The sequence below is a fragment of the Brassica napus genome, chromosome A3 (genome assembly GCF_020379485.1).
Source record: "Brassica napus cultivar Da-Ae chromosome A3, Da-Ae, whole genome shotgun sequence".
NCBI classification, from domain to species: Eukaryota; Viridiplantae; Streptophyta; class Magnoliopsida; order Brassicales; family Brassicaceae; genus Brassica; species Brassica napus.
In genome coordinates, this window is record NC_063436.1 from 26352099 (window position 1) to 26373644 (window position 21546).

Consider the following 21546-nt stretch of genomic DNA (forward strand, 5'->3'; position numbering starts at 1 on the left):
CCTGATCGATCGCTGGCTATATAAACAGTTACCTGCAAAAGCTAGGGTATAAAAGCCCCAAATTTATTTTTTTCTCCGCGCAAAGAGACGAATCCTTCGCCATCGACCCAACGGTACCTCCTTCATTTCTCTCCACTCGTCGCCGGAGATCGGTAAACCTTCTCCTGTTGAGGTCTTTTCTACCTCCTAAACTTTTCAGATTCTCGATTCAACGATTTGAGTTTGATTCTGTTGGCAGATCGTACGTAATGGCGACGTTTGAGCTGTACAGGAGATCGACGATCGGGATGTGTTTGACGGAGACTTTGGATGAGATGGTTCAGAGCGGTACGCTGAGCCCTGAGCTAGCTATCCAAGTCCTTGTTCAATTTGACAAGGTTTCTTTTTTTATTTATTTCACTCAGATGTGACTGATCTTGGAGTCATTTGGTTTGCTTCTTTTGTTTTTAATGATATATATATATATGTGTGTGTCCTTTTGTAGTCTATGACGGAAGCTCTTGAGAGCCAAGTGAAGACCAAGGTGACCATCAAGGTCAGCTTCAGTATTGTTACGCTTTTGATCCCTTATTGTGAAATACTAAATCTTCTACTTTGTTCGTAACTGCTGTTCATCCACTTACTTGTAGAGACGAGTCATCGTTTGTTTTAGGTTTTGCTGATTTGAACCTGATGGAACAATGTTGTAGAGTAGAATGTTTAGGTTAACCTCTAACAGTGACACAGTGTCATTCTTCCTGTAAAGTCTTAAGCTTTTTTGGTGGCAAGTGGCAACTTGATTTAAGCTGTATGGGGTTTGTTTAATTATCTGCTGATGAATCGGTGCTTACATTGGTTTATCTCAGGAAATAGTAACATTGTCATGGATTCTATCAATATCAGTTTCTTTGGATATGCTATATGCGAATAATAAATAGGTTGTAGATGGATTAGATTAGGCTGTATGGATTCATTATCCGGTTTATAAGTGTAGGAGCTTACATTTAATACCTCAAGACTATCCAGATTAGTGTCAGTCCATATAGCTTGATCGCAAGTTATTGTTTGCTAGTGTTTTCGATGATTGACTTTAATTCTCTTCCAACATATTACCATTGCTGATGGTGTTTTTAGAACCAAATATTAAACGCTGCATTCAAGACTAGGCAGATGAAGCAACCAGATACTTAATCTCGTTTTTTCTTTTATTTTTTATTTTCTTGTACAGGGGCACCTGCACACTTACAGGTTCTGTGACAACGTCTGGACCTTCATTTTACAGGACGCGATGTTCAAGAGTGAAGACCGTCAAGAGAATGTTAGTCAAGTGAAGATAGTGGCATGTGACTCTAAGCTGCTCACGCAGTGAGAGATGTTAATTACCAGTAACAGAGAATACATGCTTACTCCCTTTGTAATAGATTTTGAGTTTTTTTTTAACCACTTTGTAAACTCAGCACTTGCTATATATGTTGAGCTCCGTTTGCAGCCAACAGTTTAGTCTATATGTAAATTCTCGGCCCAAAGACAAATGAGAGACTGTTTTGTTTCTATGAGAAAGTTACTTACCACTCATCTTGAGATTACCTTTCATTTTATTAATTCTGTTTGTGAGCATTTATGTTGGAATTTCAAATATTTTGGGTATTACTTAAACTCGAGTGAGCACCCGGAAAACTTTAAAATTCAAAAAACTCGAAATTATTTAAAATTTTAAACTATTTAAAATTTAAATAAATATTTTAAATACATCAATTTATATTTATTTCGATATGATATTTAAAAATATGTGAATCTATCTATTATTAATAAAAAGAGAAAAAATTATAGAATTTAGACACGAATTTATTATTTATTTGATCTAGCAATATAAAATATCACATCTTGTTAGTATAGGATTGGGTTTCGGCCCAAAAAACATGTAGATCATAACAGACGAACGGTTCACCTCTACCAATAGCCGTAAAGTATTCAAACTCGGATCATATAGTGTTATACGTTTTCGGATTAATCTATTCTATAGCATTAAGTTCATTTCTCCAAGCTGATCGAATAGCCGACAAGTTTATCAGAAAGAAAAAGAAAAAAAAAACATAAGGGACTGGATCCGATAATTCGAAAGTCTATACAAATGCCACACCTAAAGTATTATAAATGCAGTTTTGAGAAATTCGTAACAAGTGAGTCCGTAATGGGCTTTTGGATTACAAAATAGATATATAATCAAACAGTCCAAAAGGTTAATAGGTAAAATCCAGTGAGCGGAATAGTCGTCGGAAGGTTGCTGCGATTTACCTCTCTCAAGTCACCGTTTTACCGCCGGTGAATTTCCACAACGGCCAATCTCCCCTTCCTCCACACGCGCCGATCACACCATCTCTCTCTCTCTCTCTGTATTGCCCTCTTCTCCCATGTTAACTATCTCTACTTCCTCTCTTGCTGAAAGCTCTTCTCTTTTGGCAGTTCCCGATGTTTCCTCAACTGGAGATTAACCCTTATCAGATTGGTAGCACCCTTGGTGAAGACCATGTCTCTGCCTCCGCATCTCGCATTCCTTATATAGACGAAATCGCCAATCATCCTGAGTCTATCTACGCTGCCTCCGGTTTGATTCCCGACGGCTCTCAGTTACTAGATTCCCCCGCACCGGAAGGAGCTAATCAGCTGACGGTCTCGTACCGTGGTCAAGTTTACGTTTTTGATTCTGTGGGTCCTGAAAAGGTGAGTACTTTTGTTTAGATTACATAATAAAAGTGTGCACTTTTGTGTGTTTCTGACCTTTTTGGGGGGGAATTGATTTCGTAAGGTCGATGCTGTGTTGTTGCTTTTGGGTGGTTCTACTGCTGCTCCACAGGGGATGGAGATAGCTCAACAGAATCATCATATGGTTACCACTTTTGTTGTTTGTTTGTTTGTTTGTGTTCCAAGTTTTATACAATGGTCACTTCCATCTATGTTTTTTTTTCTTTTTCCTTCTTTTTGTTTAGCCTGTTGTGGAACATCAGAGCCGGTGTAGCCATCCGCATCGGGCACAGTCCTTGGATAGGTTTCGGAAGAAGAGGAGTGCTAGATGTTTTGCGAACCAAGTAAGATATGGTGTTCGCCAGGAAGTGGCTTTAAGGTCAGCAGATTTTTCATTCTCTTGTTTTACTTGTTTTTATTCTAGATTGAGGTGCTACACATCCGAACCTCTCTTTGATTTTCTCTTTAACCAGTTTGAGCTATAAGCCTAGGTGGGTACACTTAGTGTTGATGTAGCTTTTGCTGCAAGTGTAGTCTTAGCAAAATCCAAAAGGTTGAGTTGTATCTGTTAGGAAAATGGATTATGTGATGTTTACTTCTTTAAAAAGCATACTAGTATTCTTGTATAACTAAGCTGGAAAGTTTCTCCTTTTTCTTTGGCTATACTCTGGTTAATTAATAATTACTCACACTTATATGCTATGTGTTAAAAAGACCGCTTCTGTTCAAAGTACATCACTATTTTTGTTAAGTTTGGCGACTATGAAAGTGATTATGCAGTGGCTCAGGTTTCAATGTCCGTAGCTTGTTATATGAGAATATGTTTGTAGTTGAGCAGGATAGAACTTAGTTGTGGTTAGTGTCATAAGTAGCTCAAACTGAGAATAAATGACGTGTCTATCTCATCATCGAGAGATAGGATTTGTCACTTTTCCTACAACTCTGACTTTGTTTAGTCTTTACCAGAATGCCACGTAATAAAGGTCAATTCTCCTCTGCAACGACGGCTGATGGGGCTTATAACTCGGGCACAGACCAAGATAACGCACATGATGATGGTCGTCCAGAGTTATCGTGCGTTTTGCCTCTACCACTTAACTGTTTCTTCAATTAGTGCTCAATTTTTTCTTGCTCTTTAAATGTGAGTGTGTCTTACGTGTAGGTGTACTCATTGCGGCGTTAGTTCCACATGTACACCGATGATGCGACGTGGACCTTCAGGCCCCAGAACTCTCTGCAATGCATGTGGACTCTTTTGGGTTTCCAGGGTGCGTATGAATCTCCACAAAGTGATATAAATGCATCACCTACTCTACTCATTCTGTTTTCACATATACTATGTGCTTTTAACGTTTTTAAAATTGTTAAATTTTCATAGGGTACATTGAGGGATCTCTCAAAGAAAACAGAAGATAATCAGGTGGCAATGATAGAACCTGTAAGCATTTTATCCATGTGTGTCTCTGGTTTGTTTTACACATAAAAGGGAAAGCTTCATTCATTATTGTTTGAAACTGTAGGGAGAGCTTGGGAGTGATGCCGATGCTAACAACTCGAACTATTAACCTGCAACGGTCGAAGAACACTTTGCCTTGTTTTCTCTTGCTAATGGGGATAACTCTAATATGTTAGGTGATCACTAGATGATGTGATAAGAATCAGAAGATAGAAGAAACTCTTATAGTATTAGTTGCTCTTCTCTATGAATGTATCTTCTCATCATCACATATATTATAGAAACCTAAACCGAATCTCAAATCAAATTACCATATTAGAAAGAAAAAAATGTTGCATCTGTCTTATTCAGTATGATACTTGCAAGAAGAATGAGAGCTGTTTAGGCATCTTTACAACAAGTTTGGGGGATGTTGCTGCTGTTTAATACTATCGTTTACATCATTATCTATGATTTCAAAGAGATAACCAAAAGTGGGGTTTAATCCGATGTGCTTGAAGATTCAGAGGAAGTATATTTGGCTATAGAAGCGTCAATCCTCTCCTTGTCTCTAGTTGCAAATGCTTCTAACAGGACTCCATTTTTGTAGAAGTGGAAGAGAGGAACTGACTGTAGACATAGTAGTAAATCAAAACTCTCTTGTTGTGATTGTTGTTGTTAGATACCAAGATTGCAAAGAGGCTTGACGTACCTTGATACGGAGCCTTTCAGCGACTTCAGATTGTTCATCATATTCGTCTATCACCTGCAAAATCATTTGAGCAACTGATGAATCTTACTCAGCCAACAAGATGGAGTGTTGTAAACATGATGAAGTTTTATTCATACTGAAAAGGATACTAACATTATGCTTAAGGAAGATAACGGGAGCTTCTTGGTCACCAGATTGCTTGCAGAGCTTTGAGAAGCCCTGCTCTATGTACTTACAACTACCACATGAAGGACGATAGAAATCAACCACAACCAAAGTGTTAGTCTCCTTGGCTTTCTCCAGGACTCTAAGAAGTTCATCATCTGTCTTGAACTCAGTGACACACTCAACCGGACATAGATCTTCTTCGTCTTCATCACTCAAGTCCGCTTGGATCTCCTGTCCTAAGCTATTCGCTCTCCACGTGCAGCTTTTGTTAATTATAGTCATGGATGAAGAAGAAGCTTCAGCTCTTAGAAACGACAATCTGACTTCATTGTTGCGACTGATCCATCTAGGAAATGCACTGGTTTCTATCGGTTTAACCAGTCCGTTGCCAAATCTTAGGTACTCCGGATGAAGAATGCTCTGCTTCTGCATTGAAAATGAGTGTCAAATCACAGTTCAGTTGGATGATTTGATCAAGTTTTGCCACAATCTGGAAACATCAAAAGAAACTATATTAGAAGAAATATATAAGCGTTTGTTACAAAAAGAACATGCAAGTGCAAACTCACTGAACAAAGAGACTAATCAGAAATGCAAAAAATACATACATTGAACAGAACCAATGTTGATACATGTTGATAAACATAGAGATTTTAATGGGCGTCTCAGAGAGATGAACATAGGAAACCCAAAACAAAACCACAGAGCATAAAATATCTGAGTTGTGGGCATCTTCATGTTAGAAAAAAAAGAGTAAATATTTGTGTTGGATTTGGACTCTTACCTGTGTCAGAGGATGGCTTGAGATTGAGAGAAGTAGATGAAGTTGAAGCACGGAAAACTCTTTGGAAATGGGAAACAAGAATCCTCATCCTCCAAGTTGGCAACTTTCTAACCACACAACAGAAGACCAAGTGATTATGGTTGTTGCACTGGGCCTTTACCTTAGTGGGTTTGGGTTTACACTCAGCACTTAATTGTCAACAAAATAGTAATGCCGGGTTCCAACAGTATCTCTCACATGTGCCTCTACCTGACATAGGAGTATTGTTGGAACCTATATAGAGTGTGTGCATATGCATGTACCATGTACTAATTAGTTTATCTACTAACAACAACAATACGGACATAAAGCAGATAATTAATACAAAATGTGGTAAATAAATGGTGCACAGTCATTATATATAAACAAAGTCATATAACAAGACTGTTGAGAAACAAAGCACAAAAACAAAGTATCATCAAGAGAATCCAAATAGCTCTGGGGAGTCGATAATCTATAATTTAAAGTAAAAATCTTGGCCTATGATCTAACTCCTAAGTTTCTGGCCATCGAGCCATACAAGCTTTGGCACAACCTGCGGGACAAAAGAACTGAACTCGTCCCCTGCAATCACGTTGCCTGCTATGTCCAACTGTTTCAGATCCAAATCTCTTAACACAAAATACGCGTCCCAGTATTTGGTGACCAGACTAGTCATCTGTCTTCCAACTTCATCCTCAGTCCACTCCGAATTAGAGAGCGGTGAAGAACAAAGGTACCTCGTCGTGTCAACTGAGTGCTCACCGATGTTGTTGTGTGAAACATCCAACACTCTCAGCTGTTTCAAATGTCTTAGAGAGTCCAGTGCTGAAAAACTCCGGATTCTGTTGTGACTCAGGTTTAGGCAAGAGATAAGTTGCATTGCCTCCAATCCTGAAACGCACATACACAACATTTAATCACATATGCAACGGTTTCAAATCAAGGACATAAGCATGTTAACACAGGACATTTTGAGAAACTTACCTTCAGTTGAATGAAGCTCATTGTGACTGAGGTCTAACATTTGGACAAACAGCAACTTCTCGACAGAGGCTATCCGAGATAGCGATAAGTTATTCAGCCGTAAACATATAGAATTGTTTATATCCCTGTATTGAAAGAGGTATCTTGACAAGGATTCAGTGCTTGAAGTCACCTGCGTGAACATTCCCTTTATGAGTAATAGGCATACTTGAAACATCTAGAATCGAACCATATACTGTAGTACAGTTAACGGGAAACAAATTATAAAGTATTCAGAAGAACAGAATCTCAACTTATGATTCACAGCTAAAACAAGACTTAAGTACCTTGTGGAGTAAAGCTACGCTGTGCTCATCCTTGTAGTAACGATAGTGCGAAGAATCCAGCACCATTAGATCACTATACAGCTCGAGGATTTCTTCATAGTGAACACCCTTAACACCATTTTCAGATATCATTGCTTTAGCCATCAAAAGCCTTGCAAGAGTGAGCTTTCCAATTTTGCTAAACAGGAAAAAAGAACACAAAGTTCAAGACTACAGTTTATCTTCCCCATTTCAGATGGTAAGGATTGAACTCTAACTCAATAGTAGATAGGATACCTGTCAGACAATGCACGAAATAACTCAATCTCTTCCTCTATAGCTTCCTGACGCCATTTCAAACCCATCTGTTGATCTAAGTTGACGAGAAAGTTCAAATCTTTTGACTGTGCATCCCAAATATCGAAACCATCCGTCCACGAAACAATGACTTCTTGTGAATCTTCTCGGACGGTGTCATGAACATGCGCTGTGAAGACAAACTCGTAAGGAGTGCTGAAGTTACATCCTCTGGAAGAAACAATTCCTGGAGAGTTCCCAATCCTGACCTTCACTTTGTATTCCTTGGGGAAGCAAGGTTCTGAACTCATATAGTTAAGACGAGCAACCCATACACAAGACACCCGAGAGTTTTTATTCGAAACTGGCTCCCAAACAAGGTCCTCATTTCCTCTCAGTTCAGAATCAACCGCAACAGTAGACGAGCTTACTCCACTAACAGGTTGGTCGAAGTAAAGAATCAGTGGAAAAGAACCCAAATCAGAACAAAAAGTAGTGAGCTTAGAAGAAGAAGAGTCGTTTAAGCACCCATCTCCTCCAGATAGATTGATACAGGAACCATGTGAAGGCCATGAGGAAGTGAGAAGAGGAGTCTCCACATTAACAGTTTGATCAAGAAGCCAAAGATGATAAAACCACCCACTTTGGTCATCTTCGTCCGTAAATATAGCATCATGAACAAGCTTATATTCTTCAGGAATCTTCTCATTTGGCGTGAACCCTTCAGCCTTTCTCGCAAGCAGACTTGAAAGAAGTACACTGCAGAATTTCAAACAATAAAAAATATAAATATATTTACAAGAATATGAACATGTAAATCAGAATAAGTAATTTATTTAAGTAAATAATATGCGTACCTACGATTATGCCAAGCAGAATAGTTGCTGAAATCTTTACTGATAATATCCTCTGTATACTTCAATTCATCTTGTTTTGACCTGTTGGTTAGCTCCACAGCAAACCTGGTAAAGGAACAACACATTAATACGCAGTGGTGCCTTGAAAAAGAACGTTGGCATTGCCCACCTGCGATAGTTCCAAGCGTGAAAGTTTCTGGAATCAAGGCTCTGGAACTTATCCAAAAGTCGTAACTCATTCCCTACGGAGGAATGGCCTTTACTCAAAACCCACTTGCGATGATGCCAAGCACCGTATGACTTGAAGTTCTGCCTCAAAGCACTTTCTACCTGAACTCAGAACAGAATCCACAGTAACCAACGATCAACTACTTGCATAAAGTGCAAACCTTTACATGAATGGCTGTGTGGAACAGGAAAGCTCACCACTTTAAGCTCTTCATCGAGAATTGACTTGACCAAGTCTTGATTAGACTCTTCTCGTGAAAGGGTATCCTCCACGGCGAGCTTGCGGTAGTTCCAAGCCGTGTAGGCCTCAGGGTTGATCTCTAAGAGCTTCCTGCTCAAGTCAATAGCTTCCTTGGTATAACTACAAACCCCAGAACGTTCAGACAAGCAACAGATGATTGATTAAGTAACTAATCCGAGAGAAAGTTTGTACATTTTGTGATGGTGAATGGACATGAACTGAGTCTGGAGAGATCGGAGCTTAGCTGCTTTAGAAGCGGAGGCTGCTTCCTCTTCTGGCTTGTAAGCCTTCCTGGGACGGCCGTGCATTTTTCTCTCCGACGTTGATGAGAGAGGCTGGAAGTCGTCGCGGCTTCGATCGAGAGAGAGAGAGAGAGGCTCTTCAATCGAGAATTTATTCCGGTCTGGTTTCATGATTTCAACCTGGTTGAATTGAAATTACGAACCGGGTTTATATATTTGGTATGATCACGAACCGGGTTTTATAAATGTGGAGGCTTTTATCGTTGTCTCTATTTTCAGTTCAGGGATTTGATTCAACCTTTGGCGACGAGGAAGTGAAGATTTTGAAGGTTAGCATCGATCTCTATTTAGTTTTCCCAATTTGGGTATACGTAAAGTTTGAAACTTTCGGGTTAGACAACTTTCGTTGGGTCTTACAGTGTTGTGTGGGTGCTGTGTTACAATATGCTTGCGTTTATAATGCTTTTGTATCTTGTATAGAATAGGAAGCTTGATATTATTAGATGCAGTGGCTACAATATATATACACTGTGAGCTAGGGATTACAGGACACTACTAATGACTTATATGACCTTTCTATATATACATTCTACACACCCCCTCAAGATGGAGGTAGTTGACGAACTCTAATCTTGGTAGAGAGTTCGATGAAGCGTGTCCGAGCCAGCGGCTTCGTAAGCGCATCAGCAAGCTGATCGTGGGTGGAGACATGGGAGACACGTAGAGCTCCTGAGCTCACATTATCACGAATGAAGTGATAGTCCAAAGCTAGATGCTTCATACGTGAGTGGAAAACAGGATTCGCACATAGATATGTGGCACCAATGTTATCGCAATATATTACAGGCGTCGTGGGTAAGGTAACACCGAGCTCAGTGAGGAGGGAGCATACCCACCGAATCTCAGAAGCTGTGTTCGCGACCGCTCGATACTCAGCTTCCGTGGAAGAGCGTGCGACCCCATTTTGCTTCTTGGATGACCACGCAATCGGAGTGGTGCCAAGGTAGAGTATATATGCGTTGGTGGAGACAAAATCATCAACATCTCCCGCCCAGTCCGCGTCAGAGAACGCATGGAGGGATAGAGGCGAGTCCTTACGAAGGTAAATGCCATGTGAAGAGGTACCAGCCAGATAGCGTAGAAGGCGTTTGGCAGCCTGCCAATGCAAGTCCGTGGGACGATGCATGAATTGAGATAGCCTGTTCACCGCATATGCAATGTCTGGTCGTGTGAAGGCGAGGTACTGGAGACTACCAATCACCGTTCTGTATTCAGTTGGGTCCGTCAGTGGTGCGCCGGACTTGAGAGACAGTTTCGGGGTAGTTGCCATTGGAGAGGTGACAGGTTTAGCATCCACCATTTTTGTTCGACTCAGCAGATCAAGAACATATTTGCGCTGGTTCAGATGGAGACCGTGGGTTGTTCTGGTTGCCTCAATGCCTAGGAAATATTCCAAGTCTGTGGGATCCTTGAGAGAGAACCTGTTGGCTAGAGCAGTGATAAAGCTCGTAACCAGAGAGGGACTGCTACCAGTGACTATGATGTCGTCAACATAGACAAGACAGTACACCACGCGGCCAGAGTCGTTGTAGACGAAGACAGACGTGTCAGCGAGGGAGTTGCAAAACCCGAGCGAGCAGAGGAATGTTTTTAGTTCTTGATACCACGCACGCGGTGCCTGTTTCAGGCCATATAGTGCCTTGCGAAGTCGACAGACATGATTTGGCCGGTCTTTATCAACAAATCCTGGAGGTTGGCTGACATACACTTCGTCGGAGAGGGTGCCTTGCAGAAACGCGTTATTAACATCGAGCTGTTTGATTTGCCATGCGCGGGATACAGCAAGCTGGAGTACGAGTCTAATGGTCAGAGACTTGACTACCGGACTGAAAGTTTCAGAATAATCGAGCCCTTGCTGCTGTTTGTGTCCTCGCGCCACCCATCTTGCTTTGTGTCTCTTCAGAGTTCCATCTGGAAAATATTTCAGAGAGTAAAGCCACTTAGTAGAAATAACATGTTGACTTGGATGTGGTGGAACCAAATCATAGGTTCTATTTCGGATTTGAGCATCCATCTCCTCTCCCATGGCATTTCGCCACTTCTCATCTCTCATAGCTTGGGTTGCAGTTGTGGGAATTGGTGGGGTTCTTTGGTTTTTGATGGTAAGAAGTGAGTGTTTGGGGTTTGGTTTTCGTATGTGGTTCTTAGCGCGGGTGCGCATGGGATGGATGTTTGTTTGGGTCTGGTTAGGGACAGGGAGTTGAGTTTGTGATGGTTGAGTAGTGGTGGGTAAGGTCGTTGTACCTGTACCAATGGGAAGTGAAAGACGTACCTGTGCATTGCCATGAAGCCCTGTTGATTCAGTGCCTGGTTCCACTCATGTGTTATCGTTAGATATCACAGCATCATTCGCTGGTAGGAGCGAAGAGGATGGAGTGTCGGGTGTTACCCGCCGGTGAGGATCCTCGCTCGGGGAAGGCATAGATGGAGCTGGTACGAGTGGCACTGGGTTGGAGTCCAGGTCAGTAGGGATTTCGGTGAAAGAAGGGGAGTAAGATGGTGTTTCAGGCTGGGTCGTGGGCTTCGGGACTGTGGCAAACGGGTACTTGTCCTCGATAAACTGGACATGACGCGAGGTATAGATTCTACCACTGCTACGATCAAGGCATAAGTAGGCACTCTGTGTAAGAGAGTAACCGAGGAACGTGCACTCAGTCGATCTCATCGCCATCTTGTTAGCTGCATAAGGCCGGAGCCATGGATAACATGCACAACCAAACACACGTAGTTTGTGATAGTTGGGAGCTTGTTGGAACAGCTTAGCATATGGCGAGGTGTTGTGGATAACTGCGCTTGGCATGCGTTTAATAAGATATACGGCAGCAGCGAACGCATACGTCCAGTACGAAGTGGGCATAGAGGCTTGACTGAGAAGCGTGAGACCCGTTTCTACGATATGGCGATGTTTCCTCTCAGACATGCCATTATGTTCGGGAGTGTGAGGTGGTGATGTGAGATGGGAGATGCCGTGCGTCTGAAGGTACTGGCGCATAGCGAGATACTCACCACCATTGTCGGAATACAACGTTTTAATCTTCTCATCAAATCGATTCTCCACAAGCGCTTTGAAGGCTATGAATGCTGCCTGAGCTTGCGACTTGTACTTTAGCGGAAACAGCCACGTGAACCGTGTGAAGTGATCCACAAAGATTATGTAGTATTTGAAGTTGTCGACCGAGGTTATGGGAGAAGTCCAGACATCACTGTAAATATATTCAAGGGGTTTGGTGGAGACAATTGTATTTGTAGAGAAAGGCAATTTATGGCTTTTATTGATTAAACAATGAGAACAAGGACTGTGTTTTTGAGAAGAAGCAACAATAGGTAAAGAAAATTGAGAAACAAGATAGTTTAAAATGGGTAAAGCTGGGTGGCCAAGTCGCAGATGCCAGGAGGTGAGGGATGTTTTGGATGTTGGTGAGGCGAATAGGGACACAGGTGAGGAGGAAGGGACTGGCCACTCGTATAGCTCATCTTTAGTTCTGCCTTGGAGTAACCGGACCCCCGTGCTGAGATCCTTCACCTGAAAGTGGGCAGGAAAGAATTCAACAGAAACCTTATTAGCATTACACAAGCGGTAAACGGATATAAGGTTTTTATGAAGGTTCGGAACATATAGGATATTGTTTAAGCTTAAAGAGCGAGATGGAGTAGAGAGGGTTGAGGAACCCGTATGAGAGATTGGTAAGCCCGAACCATCTGCGATGATCACTTCTTCACCGCCATTGTATGGCTGATGAAGCGCCAGATTACTCAGATCAGTGGTAAGATGATGAGTAGCACCAGTATCGAGAATCCAGTTGTTGGGGTTGTATGCAGTAGCAGCCAAATTTGCGCGAGGTTGCCACGGTGCCGGAGAGTTCGAGTATTGGCTTGATGCCGAGCTACTGTAACCTCCAGATTGTTGCATCTGAGGACACCGCCTCGCACTATGGCCATAGACTCCACATAGTTGGCACTTGCCTTGATAGCCACGGGAGACTTGATCTTGGCGTGGTGAATACTGCTGCTGAGTTGGCCATGAGTTACCATTGCTACGATTGTTGGACCGTCCACGGTAGTTGCTCGAGTTGTTGTTCCGGTTGTTGTTGTGTGCGGGTCGAGGCTGAGCCGCATTTGCAGTCACTGGAATGATAGAATTGGGTGTGGCATCTTGAAGTTTGACCTCCTGGTTCAGTAGCTTTTCATGAACCTCAGTGATCGACGGAGGGACATCACGGCCCTGTATCTGATCAGCCACTTGCTTGTACTCGTCGGGGAGTCCCTCAACAATAAACTCAAGCTGATCTTCCAGGTCAAACGGTTTCCCAAGGAGGGCGAGCTGGTCAAACCGGGTGGTAAAGCCCTGCAAGTACTCATCAATGGACTTCGTGCCTTTCTTCCATTGCTTGATCTGTTGTCGAAGTTGTTGTATGTGTCCGCGAGTCGGCTTGGCATAGGTAGCAGAGAGTTTCTCCCAGATCTCTGCAGACGTCGATGTTGTGGCGAGAATAGGTTGGATGTTGACTGAGATCGCACCCAATAGGGCACTGTAGATGAGTTGATCTTGACGCTGGTGAGTTGTGTACGCCGGATTAGGGGTCACGATTTCAGCATTCGTGATCGTCGCAGGCGGGATAACGGTTGCACCGGTGATATACCCCGCGAGGCCATAGCCATTGAGCAAGGCTTGGATCTGACGGCTCCACATAAGGAAGTTGGAGGCCGTGAGCTTCGTAACATTAGACATGTTAACGTTGAGGAGGTTGTTTGAGTTGAGGGGAACAATAGTTTCATGGTGAGGCGTGTGTGCCATGATGAGATCGAAGAAGAAAACGTGGAGAAGAAGGAAAACGTGACGATATTGTTTGGGTGGGGAAAAAGAAAAGCGGCTAGTGATTAGGTTTTTAGAATCAGAGGCTCTGATACCATATAGAATAGGAAGCTTGATATTATTAGATGCAGTGGCTACAATATATATACACTGTGAGCTAGGGATTACAGGACACTACTAATGACTTATATGACCTTTCTATATATACATTCTACATCTTGTTGTTGATTAGCTCTGAAGCTAAAAGCTACAATGGAAAATTCAGAGAAAAGGAAACAAATGTTGAAAGCAATGCGCATGGAAGCTGCTGCACAGAATGATGGTTCTACAGAGCCTGAAACTTCTGTGAACATGGGTCACCTTTCAAATCCGTTGGCTGAGACATCTACTCAACAGCAGGAATCTTGTGAAGCACCAAGGTTTGATTATTACACCGACCCAATGTCTGCTTATTCTAGTTTCAAAAGAAACAAGACTTCTAAGCAACAGGACATCTCATCTCCTGGTTATCAAATGAGCCCTCCAGTACCGCACTTTCCTCAATCTGTTCAAGGTACTTGTTTCTTCTGCACACCCTTTATAGTTAATGCGTCGGTATTAGTTTTCATTTTGGCTATATTCCTGTGAGGCCAAATAAAGTAGTCCACTGATAAGTCTTCCTAAACAGTGTTCCAGTTCTGATCCTTTCACCAAAATTGTTAACAGGATCGTTGGGCAGTGACTATCAGGCACATGCCAATCATGGCGGTTTCCAAGAAGCTCATTGTGGTGGTGATAATCTCCATGCTGAACCAAGAGGTGTGGCACCCTCGCACAGAGCTCCACCCGTCCCTTGGATCAACAACTATAGGCCTCCGCCTCCTCCATTTAACCATTTAGGTCCACCTCAGTGGGTGCCTCGCCCTTTTCCATTCTTTCAAGGAAACCCTGACATGGGGAATAATAGATTTGGTGGTCGAGGAGGCAGCTACAACAATACCGCTCCACAGTTTCCCCAATACGGACCACGTCAAACTTCTAACTGGGCTGGAAACACATATCCTAGCTCAGCAAGAGGGAGAAGCCGAGGACGCAACACAAGCTTTGGAAGAGGTGGAGGAAGAAGACACATGGAACAAGGTGCAGAGCGGTTTTACTCCAACTCCATGGCTGAAGATCCATGGAAGTATCTTAAGCCAGTCTTATGGAAGAGCTGTTCAGTAACTTCGAGCAGCAACTCAACAGGTCAAGCTTGGCGTCCCAATTCTATAGCACCAAAGAAACCTGTGATAATAGAAGCTTCCCACAAACCTAGCAATAATCAGCAGAGCCTTGCTGAATACCTTGCTGCTTCTCTAGATGAGGCTACAAGCGATGACCCAAGCAATTGATCATGACAACTTGAGCAAATGGAAAACACCAAATCCAAGCATCTTGAGCTCCATCAGGATGCCTGGAAACATCACCTGTGAATCTTTCCGAACAGGTATTGTTCCATGGATGGTGTTGAGGTTCTTAACGAGACACATAAGAGAATGATGGTCATCTTGGAGGTGCGCGAGTTAAGGTAAACTGGTTAGCAATCCTGGTGTTCAGTCAGGGTTTTGATTATCCAATTGTTGTGGACACCTATCAATAAAATGTGTTATACTTCATGATGTCTATTAGACAGTACAAAGCATGAAGCCAAAATCATCATCACTCATTTATTGGACTGTATAGTTCTTCGTCCCTCTTACAATTTTGTTCCTTACAAAGACACTTGCACAAACCTTTTCAGTTTTCGTGTTTGACTATAATAAGAACATAAAGGAAAATAAAAAGTCAATATCTAAATGTTAAAAAACAGCCTTCGTATTAAGAAAGCTAAGAAGCTGAGATTCCCAACTAAAAACATCATTAATCACCACACATCTCTCAGGTACCTTCCTTCAGTTTGAAGTTTCTTAACTATAGCCTCTGCCTCTGATGAACTCACACCTTCCTGGAGATTTGTAAAACATAGTTGGTATCAATCTTCCAGGAAATCTAACCAAGAGAAAATCCAAATTATACCACTTGTTTCACAATACTCATTCCATTACCTGCTCCTGAACAATGGTATGTAGAGTCCTGTGGACATCTCTCGCCATGCCCTTAGCATCACCACATACATAGAGATATCCTTCTTCCTTTATTAGATTCCAAACTTGTGCAGCCTGAACACAAAATCAAATGCAAAAGAGAAACGGGATTACTTTACATTTCCCTTTTCCCAAAGCCTGATGCTACGCATCCCCGGATATGCCTTACCTTCTCGATCATCTTATGTTGAACATACTCCTTCTGTGCTCCCTCACGAGAGAATGCCACAATGAGCTCAGAGATCACGCCTTTATCAACAAAGTTATTGAGTTCATCCTCGTAAATAAAGTCCTGCAAGTCATACATGTATCAGCATCTCAACACGATGACAATTCTGATGAAAAAGGTGCATCCAGGTCTCACCATCCGTCGGTTTCTACACCCAAAGAAGAGCAAACATGGACCTAGTTCGACTCCATCTTCTTTTATAGCCAACCTTTCCTGCAGAAACCCTCTAAAAGGTGCCAGTCCAGTCCCAGGTCCCACCATAACGATTGGAATTGAAGGTTTGGATGGTAGTTTGAAATTAGATGCTCTAATAAAGATTGGCGCTCCACTGCATTCACTACTTTTCTCCGCAGGAACTGCATTCTGAATTTTTCAAAGCTGTTAAAACCAAAAAAAGCTAACCGAAAGATAGTGACAAAATGAGGGTGAGAATTACCTTCATCCACGTAGAACACAACCCCTTGTGGATTCTACCAGTAGGAGTGGGACCGTACACTAGTGCGCATGTAACATGAACTCTGTTTGGCGCCAACCTGTATTAGACGACAAAGAAGCTCAAGACTAGTTTTCCTTTCTGCCAACAACTGGTATCTCAAAAACAAATAATCACCTCGGCGAGGACGAGATGGAGTAGTAACGAGGTTGTAGACGAGGAGCTATTGCAGCAAAAAACACGCCTAGTGAGGCTTTTGCAGATGGAAATGCAGACATCACCTCTAAAAGACTTCTCTGACTTGCAACAATCCATTGTGAGTATTCATCCTACAGCCAAAAGAAAAACTCAAAGGATGATAACTCATGAAAACTTAACACCAAGAGAATAATATATATACACCACCACCACTGGTTCAGAACCTTTCCATCAGGTGATGTCAGGTGCTTAAGTTTCTCGGCTTCACTTGGTTCAGTGGCATAGGCCGCCAAGGCAACTAACGCAGACTGAAACCAGAAGAACAGTTTAATATTTAGGAACAACTAAAAAAATCAAAAGCTATTTGATGCTGATCTCAAAAATAATACATGATAACCTTGCGAGGAGGGCTCAAAAGGTCTGCGTATTTTGCCAAAGCAGTACCAAGTGTGCATGGACCAGGGAATGGAGGCGGCAGCGAGCTTCCCCGTGGTGAGCCATCTTCCTTATCAGTATGTACGGAAAACACTAAATCTAGAGAGTGGCCAAGCAATTTCCCAGCTTCCTCAACTATTTCAGCATGATTCTCAGCATATACTCCTACATTGTCTCCTGTTTCATATCTGCCAAGAAATGCCATTCATTTTTATAAACGGGTGAACGATCTGCCATAAACTAAAACATCAGATCAGTGTTAAATACTTACGTAATACCAGTGCCAGATATGTCGAACTCGAGATGAATACAAGACCGATCAGATTCTGGTTTGTGAAGCTCTCTCTGCACAGCTACATTAGCTCTGTTCTCCAAAAAGAAACAAAAATTAGAATGCAACCAAAAAAAAGATAACACTGTATTTATTACACGGAGCTTCATATACCTGCAAGGATGATGAATGTCAATAGCAGAATTTCCGTTGGCAACATTCAAATCCACTGATTTCTCAGATTCAAAACTAGAATCATGAATCACTAGCCGGTATTCAGGAATAACAGCTGTATAAGGAGTTACCACACTTGTATCATCCTCGTCTCTGAGGAGCTTGTCAAGCTCAGGCCACAGCGATTCTTTCCTGCAAACCATCCAAGAAAACATGAATAATACAGCGTAAAGGTGATCAAGCCAACTCTGAAGCTTCCCCTTCTATACTAATATTTCAATCAAAGTAGCAAACGTAACAAAGAGAATCAGAAACAAACCAGGCATTAAAATCGTCCTCAATGCTCTGATCATCATCTCCTAGACCAACTTCAATAAGACGCTTTGCACCTGCATTGAATGTTGACGACAATAATTACGTTACCCAACAGGAAAATAGAAAACATCCAGTACCATTATCATCATAGGTTAACATGTCTCTTTCCAATATATACTAGCATTAGATAAGAGCTGAAAACTATGGAAACATACTCACGTACCTTTCTTAGAGAGCTCTTCATCAAGAACTATCCCAATCTGTTCCACCAGATCAAATTACAATCAGTTAAGGTTGGAAGAAAATCAATAAGCTAGAAGCAGACACATTCTCTTAGCACACTACCTTATTAAAATGTTCATATTGGCGATTACCAAGAGCAAACACGCCATATGTTAGTTGTTGAAGCCTTATTTCCCCTTCATTTCCCTGGAAACATGAAACAGATTATTAAGGCGACAAACCCCTGTGAAAAAAAGCTAACCACAGCATATTAAATCTGAGAGAAAAGGGTACAAACCTCGGTAAACCATTTGTAAAATCTGGCAGCATTATCAGTAGGCTCTCCATCTCCATAACTAATCAAATTACCAAAAAAAAAATGAATCCAACAAACTCATGAAGGGCATAAAGCAAAAGAAGTCACAATCAGATTCAAATATGTCATACGTAGCAATACAAAAGAAAGCCAAAGTTTCCTTCTTCATCTTTTCTTCATATTGGTCGTCATCAGCAGCATAATCATCCTAATTAAAACCATAACCAGATAAGATAAAAAAAAAAAACAAATCAAGCGATGAAAACTAGCCTCACACAGGTAGGTGAAGTAGATCATACCAAGTCAATAACTTTGACTGCAGCTTTCTCATATCTCGCTTTGATTTCTTCCGCTAATGCCTAAGAAAAAAAAAAATGTTCTGAAATGACCCAACTCATAAAGACTAAACCTTTGAATCACAACTGTAACTCACACGACAGAACACAGAATCATAAAAATCACAGCTTTTTTAGCAAATAGTCACACACACTACCTTAGCAAAACCTTCAGCTGTTCCAGTCTGAGTACCAAAGAAGATAGAGACTCTAGTCTTCCCAGATCCCAAATCCACGTCATCATCCTCGTCCTTAGCCATCAGAGACTTGGGGATCATCAAAGGCTTCAGCTCCTGCCCCCGATCCGACGTCGTTTTCCTCCATAACAGCACCACGAATCCAACTACCACCGCCAAGGACGTGGTTACGACCACGAGGACGACGTCGTCCGAGACAGAGTCCCCTAGGTAAGGACCCAAGATTGACCTGAGCTGCTTAAACAAATCGGAAGCATACAAAGCGGAGCTCATCTTCTCTCTAAGTTTTTGAGAAAGATTGGATCTTTCCCGTCGCTCTATCTACGTGTCTGTCTCTCTCCAAGGATGGAGGATTCGGGAGAGATCGAGGAGGGAGATGACGGTAGAGAGACGGCGAATTGAATTAAACGGCGATGGTTGAATCTGAGTGGGGCCCTGTCCTTTTCGTAACTCTTTCTTCTTCTTCTTCTCTCTTTTAACATTGTCAAAGGCTCAAAAGGCATGTGGGGTCTCTGTTCCTTCGGGTTGTTTGGTTTGGTTTAGTTTATTTGATTTTCGGTTTAGTTCCTTTTGCTTATAATTGTGCTTGAATTTCACGAAAACAAATTCAGTTCGGTTCGGTTTAGTTTAACATTCGGTTAGTGAGAGTTTCCACCGAATTTAACTGAAGTTTTCGAGTTCCTGTTAAAATTTTCAATTTAAATTGATCTATAATTTTGGTTATTTCTGTTAGTTTGGATCAAAATTTTGGTTTGTTTAATTAATTCATTTTGAAATTTGAGTAAAAACCGATTGGTATAGTTTTAGTTATATTTTTATTTTGTTTTTTTTTTGAAAAACAAAATTATGTTTGGGATAACAATTCAAAACTATGAAACTTTGGTGGAAATAGGGTGGAGTGGACTTTTGTAATTGCCAAATTGAACCAAATTCTAAACTGAACATAAACCAAAAACCTAAAATGTTGGTTTGGTAGACAGGTTCAAATCCGCAAGGCTGCTAGTAATTCTGAAAAGTAAGATCTTTTCTTTAAAGAATGATCTTTTTCCATAAAATACCAATGATTTTTTTCCATAAAATACCACTTTAATAAATCATTAGCTGAATGTAATATAAAATTTATATGATAAAAATGAGAAAAAGAATCAGTAAAGATTTGGACAATCAGAGGAGGAAAGGTAAAACTACTTTAGGGTATGATTATCGCACAAATCTTTAATGGGGTTCTTATTTTATTTTCTTTTTTTTGTCCAAAAAAAATTTAAAAAAAAAAACAATTGCGAATCGGCACGTACCGGTGAGGTCCGCGAACAGTTGAGAAAACCTTCCAAAGTCGGCTCTTATTTGGAGACTTGTGGAACCATTTTTTACGACTTTGTGGGTCTCTCCTTAAGATTCGCATAAGAGACCGGGATAAAGATGGTCTTACACATACAATCATGAGCTAGATAAATATAAATAGACTGTGTCTGCTTCCTTAAACGAAGCTAGCCTTGCCTGTTCTTATGCCCATCCAAAACTGCTCCTTCAAACTCAGACCAACCCAAGCTCCTAGCTCCGATCCGCAGAGGCTAGGCTTTTCTTGTTTTCCATCACCGGGAAGAGTTTGCGCAGGGTGGAGATTCTTGCTTCTCCTCCGTAGACTTGGTTTGTGAAGCTAGATAGAGACGGGTGTTGTTAGTGAAACCCAAAGCTGAGAGGAGTAGACCGATCTCTTCCGGTGTCAATGGGCAACGGCCTTTTGATATCCATAGTGTCTGACGCTTTGGAACTGGGAGGAGGATATCTGAGTCGATGCACAAGAGCGTCCCCTAGCTCCCGAATGCGAGGGCTGTCCTCTGCGACTGATTAAGGTTCTGCAATGGCTGAAGTTGCTTCATTTTGGAGCATCGATTCAACAAAGTCTGTCAAACGATGAATACGATTCGTACGTAGGAAACTCAGCAACAAGGAGCGAACAAAGGACCAAACTTGTCTGCGTATCTTCTCATACTTTTGAATCCGTAAGTTCGGTAAGAAATCCAATTTTTTCGAAATCTGGTGCCGGCGACTGGGAAAAAGATCAATGAAGAGCGATCTGAATCTTAGGACACGAAATCGCAGATTATACTTGTGTGGCGGATGCAGACTGTAAACACAAGTATTCAGGAGATGTGAGGGAAAATCGCTGAAATACTTTCGCCCTGCGGGTACGCTGTTTCGGTTTATTCAGGTTATATCGGGTTCGACCACAACCTTACCAAATTGAACCAAAACAATTAACTACGTTTGATTTTCAGTTAATTCAGTTATATTTCGGCGAACAAACAAAATAACGTACTCATTCCTTTTGATCAAAGAAAAAAAAAACGTATTCATTCATAGCTGCTTGAAATCGAAGTTTGTCTAACGGTTTGTCTTTCTACTTTCACATTCTTCGGTGGCTTTTGTTCGTTGAAGCAAAATATAAAA

The 21546-nt window shown here is 41.6% G+C and overlaps 6 protein-coding genes across 8 annotated transcripts; 3 read left to right on the forward strand and 3 right to left on the reverse strand.

Annotated features, from left to right (window-relative positions):
- On the forward strand, nt 1-1554 carry LOC106444604 (transcription initiation factor IIA subunit 2-like). Of its 2 annotated transcripts, none has more exons than XM_013886061.3 (4): nt 1-152; nt 239-377; nt 485-535; nt 1208-1554. In XM_013886061.3, exons 2-4 carry the CDS (start codon nt 249-251, stop codon nt 1346-1348), a joined length of 321 nt encoding a protein of 106 aa, XP_013741515.1. In that variant the 5' UTR covers nt 1-152; nt 239-248; the 3' UTR covers nt 1349-1554. The 2 variants fall into 2 exon arrangements, with proteins under 2 accessions (XP_013741515.1, XP_013741516.1); XM_013886062.3 differs by having other exon boundaries at nt 36-172.
- Nucleotides 1555-2364: 810 nt separating this feature from the next.
- Nucleotides 2365-4499, forward strand: LOC106440798 (GATA transcription factor 25). The gene is made up of 7 exons (XM_013882537.3): nt 2365-2700; nt 2786-2866; nt 2967-3100; nt 3688-3795; nt 3884-3989; nt 4100-4159; nt 4242-4499. Exons 1-7 carry the CDS (start codon nt 2449-2451, stop codon nt 4284-4286), a joined length of 786 nt encoding a protein of 261 aa, XP_013737991.2. The 5' UTR covers nt 2365-2448; the 3' UTR covers nt 4287-4499.
- Nucleotides 4466-5960, reverse strand: LOC106440799 (thioredoxin-like 4, chloroplastic). Of its 2 annotated transcripts, none has more exons than XM_013882538.3 (4): nt 5821-5960; nt 5022-5526; nt 4869-4922; nt 4466-4786 (listed from the first exon to the last, which is right to left on the reverse strand). In XM_013882538.3, exons 2-4 carry the CDS (start codon nt 5466-5468, stop codon nt 4658-4660), a joined length of 630 nt encoding a protein of 209 aa, XP_013737992.1. In that variant the 5' UTR covers nt 5469-5526; nt 5821-5960; the 3' UTR covers nt 4466-4657. The 2 variants fall into 2 exon arrangements, with proteins under 2 accessions (XP_013737992.1, XP_013737993.1); XM_013882539.3 differs by having other exon boundaries at nt 5645-5840.
- Nucleotides 5961-6190: 230 nt separating this feature from the next.
- On the reverse strand, nt 6191-9174 carry LOC106440797 (geranylgeranyl transferase type-2 subunit alpha 1-like). Its single transcript, XM_013882535.3, has 8 exons — nt 8946-9174; nt 8711-8873; nt 8454-8614; nt 8285-8389; nt 7428-8186; nt 7152-7329; nt 6826-6997; nt 6191-6732 (listed from the first exon to the last, which is right to left on the reverse strand). Exons 1-8 carry the CDS (start codon nt 9164-9166, stop codon nt 6347-6349), a joined length of 2145 nt encoding a protein of 714 aa, XP_013737989.2. The 5' UTR covers nt 9167-9174; the 3' UTR covers nt 6191-6346.
- A 4931-nt stretch (nt 9175-14105) lies between these two features.
- Nucleotides 14106-15404, forward strand: LOC106440796 (protein SICKLE-like). The gene is made up of 2 exons (XM_048763354.1): nt 14106-14421; nt 14574-15404. The coding sequence occupies exons 1-2, from the start codon at nt 14121-14123 to the stop codon at nt 15236-15238; spliced, it is 966 nt and encodes a 321-aa protein (XP_048619311.1). The 5' UTR covers nt 14106-14120; the 3' UTR covers nt 15239-15404.
- Nucleotides 15405-15528: 124 nt separating this feature from the next.
- On the reverse strand, nt 15529-19551 carry LOC106440795 (NADPH--cytochrome P450 reductase 1). Its single transcript, XM_013882531.3, has 17 exons — nt 19057-19551; nt 18863-18922; nt 18695-18771; nt 18546-18603; nt 18371-18454; nt 18249-18285; nt 18030-18099; nt 17711-17902; nt 17537-17629; nt 17228-17453; nt 17055-17138; nt 16810-16961; nt 16636-16732; nt 16335-16562; nt 16140-16262; nt 15932-16045; nt 15529-15831 (listed from the first exon to the last, which is right to left on the reverse strand). The coding sequence occupies exons 1-17, from the start codon at nt 19366-19368 to the stop codon at nt 15751-15753; spliced, it is 2088 nt and encodes a 695-aa protein (XP_013737985.2). The 5' UTR covers nt 19369-19551; the 3' UTR covers nt 15529-15750.
- Nucleotides 19552-21546: the final 1995 nt, after the last annotated feature.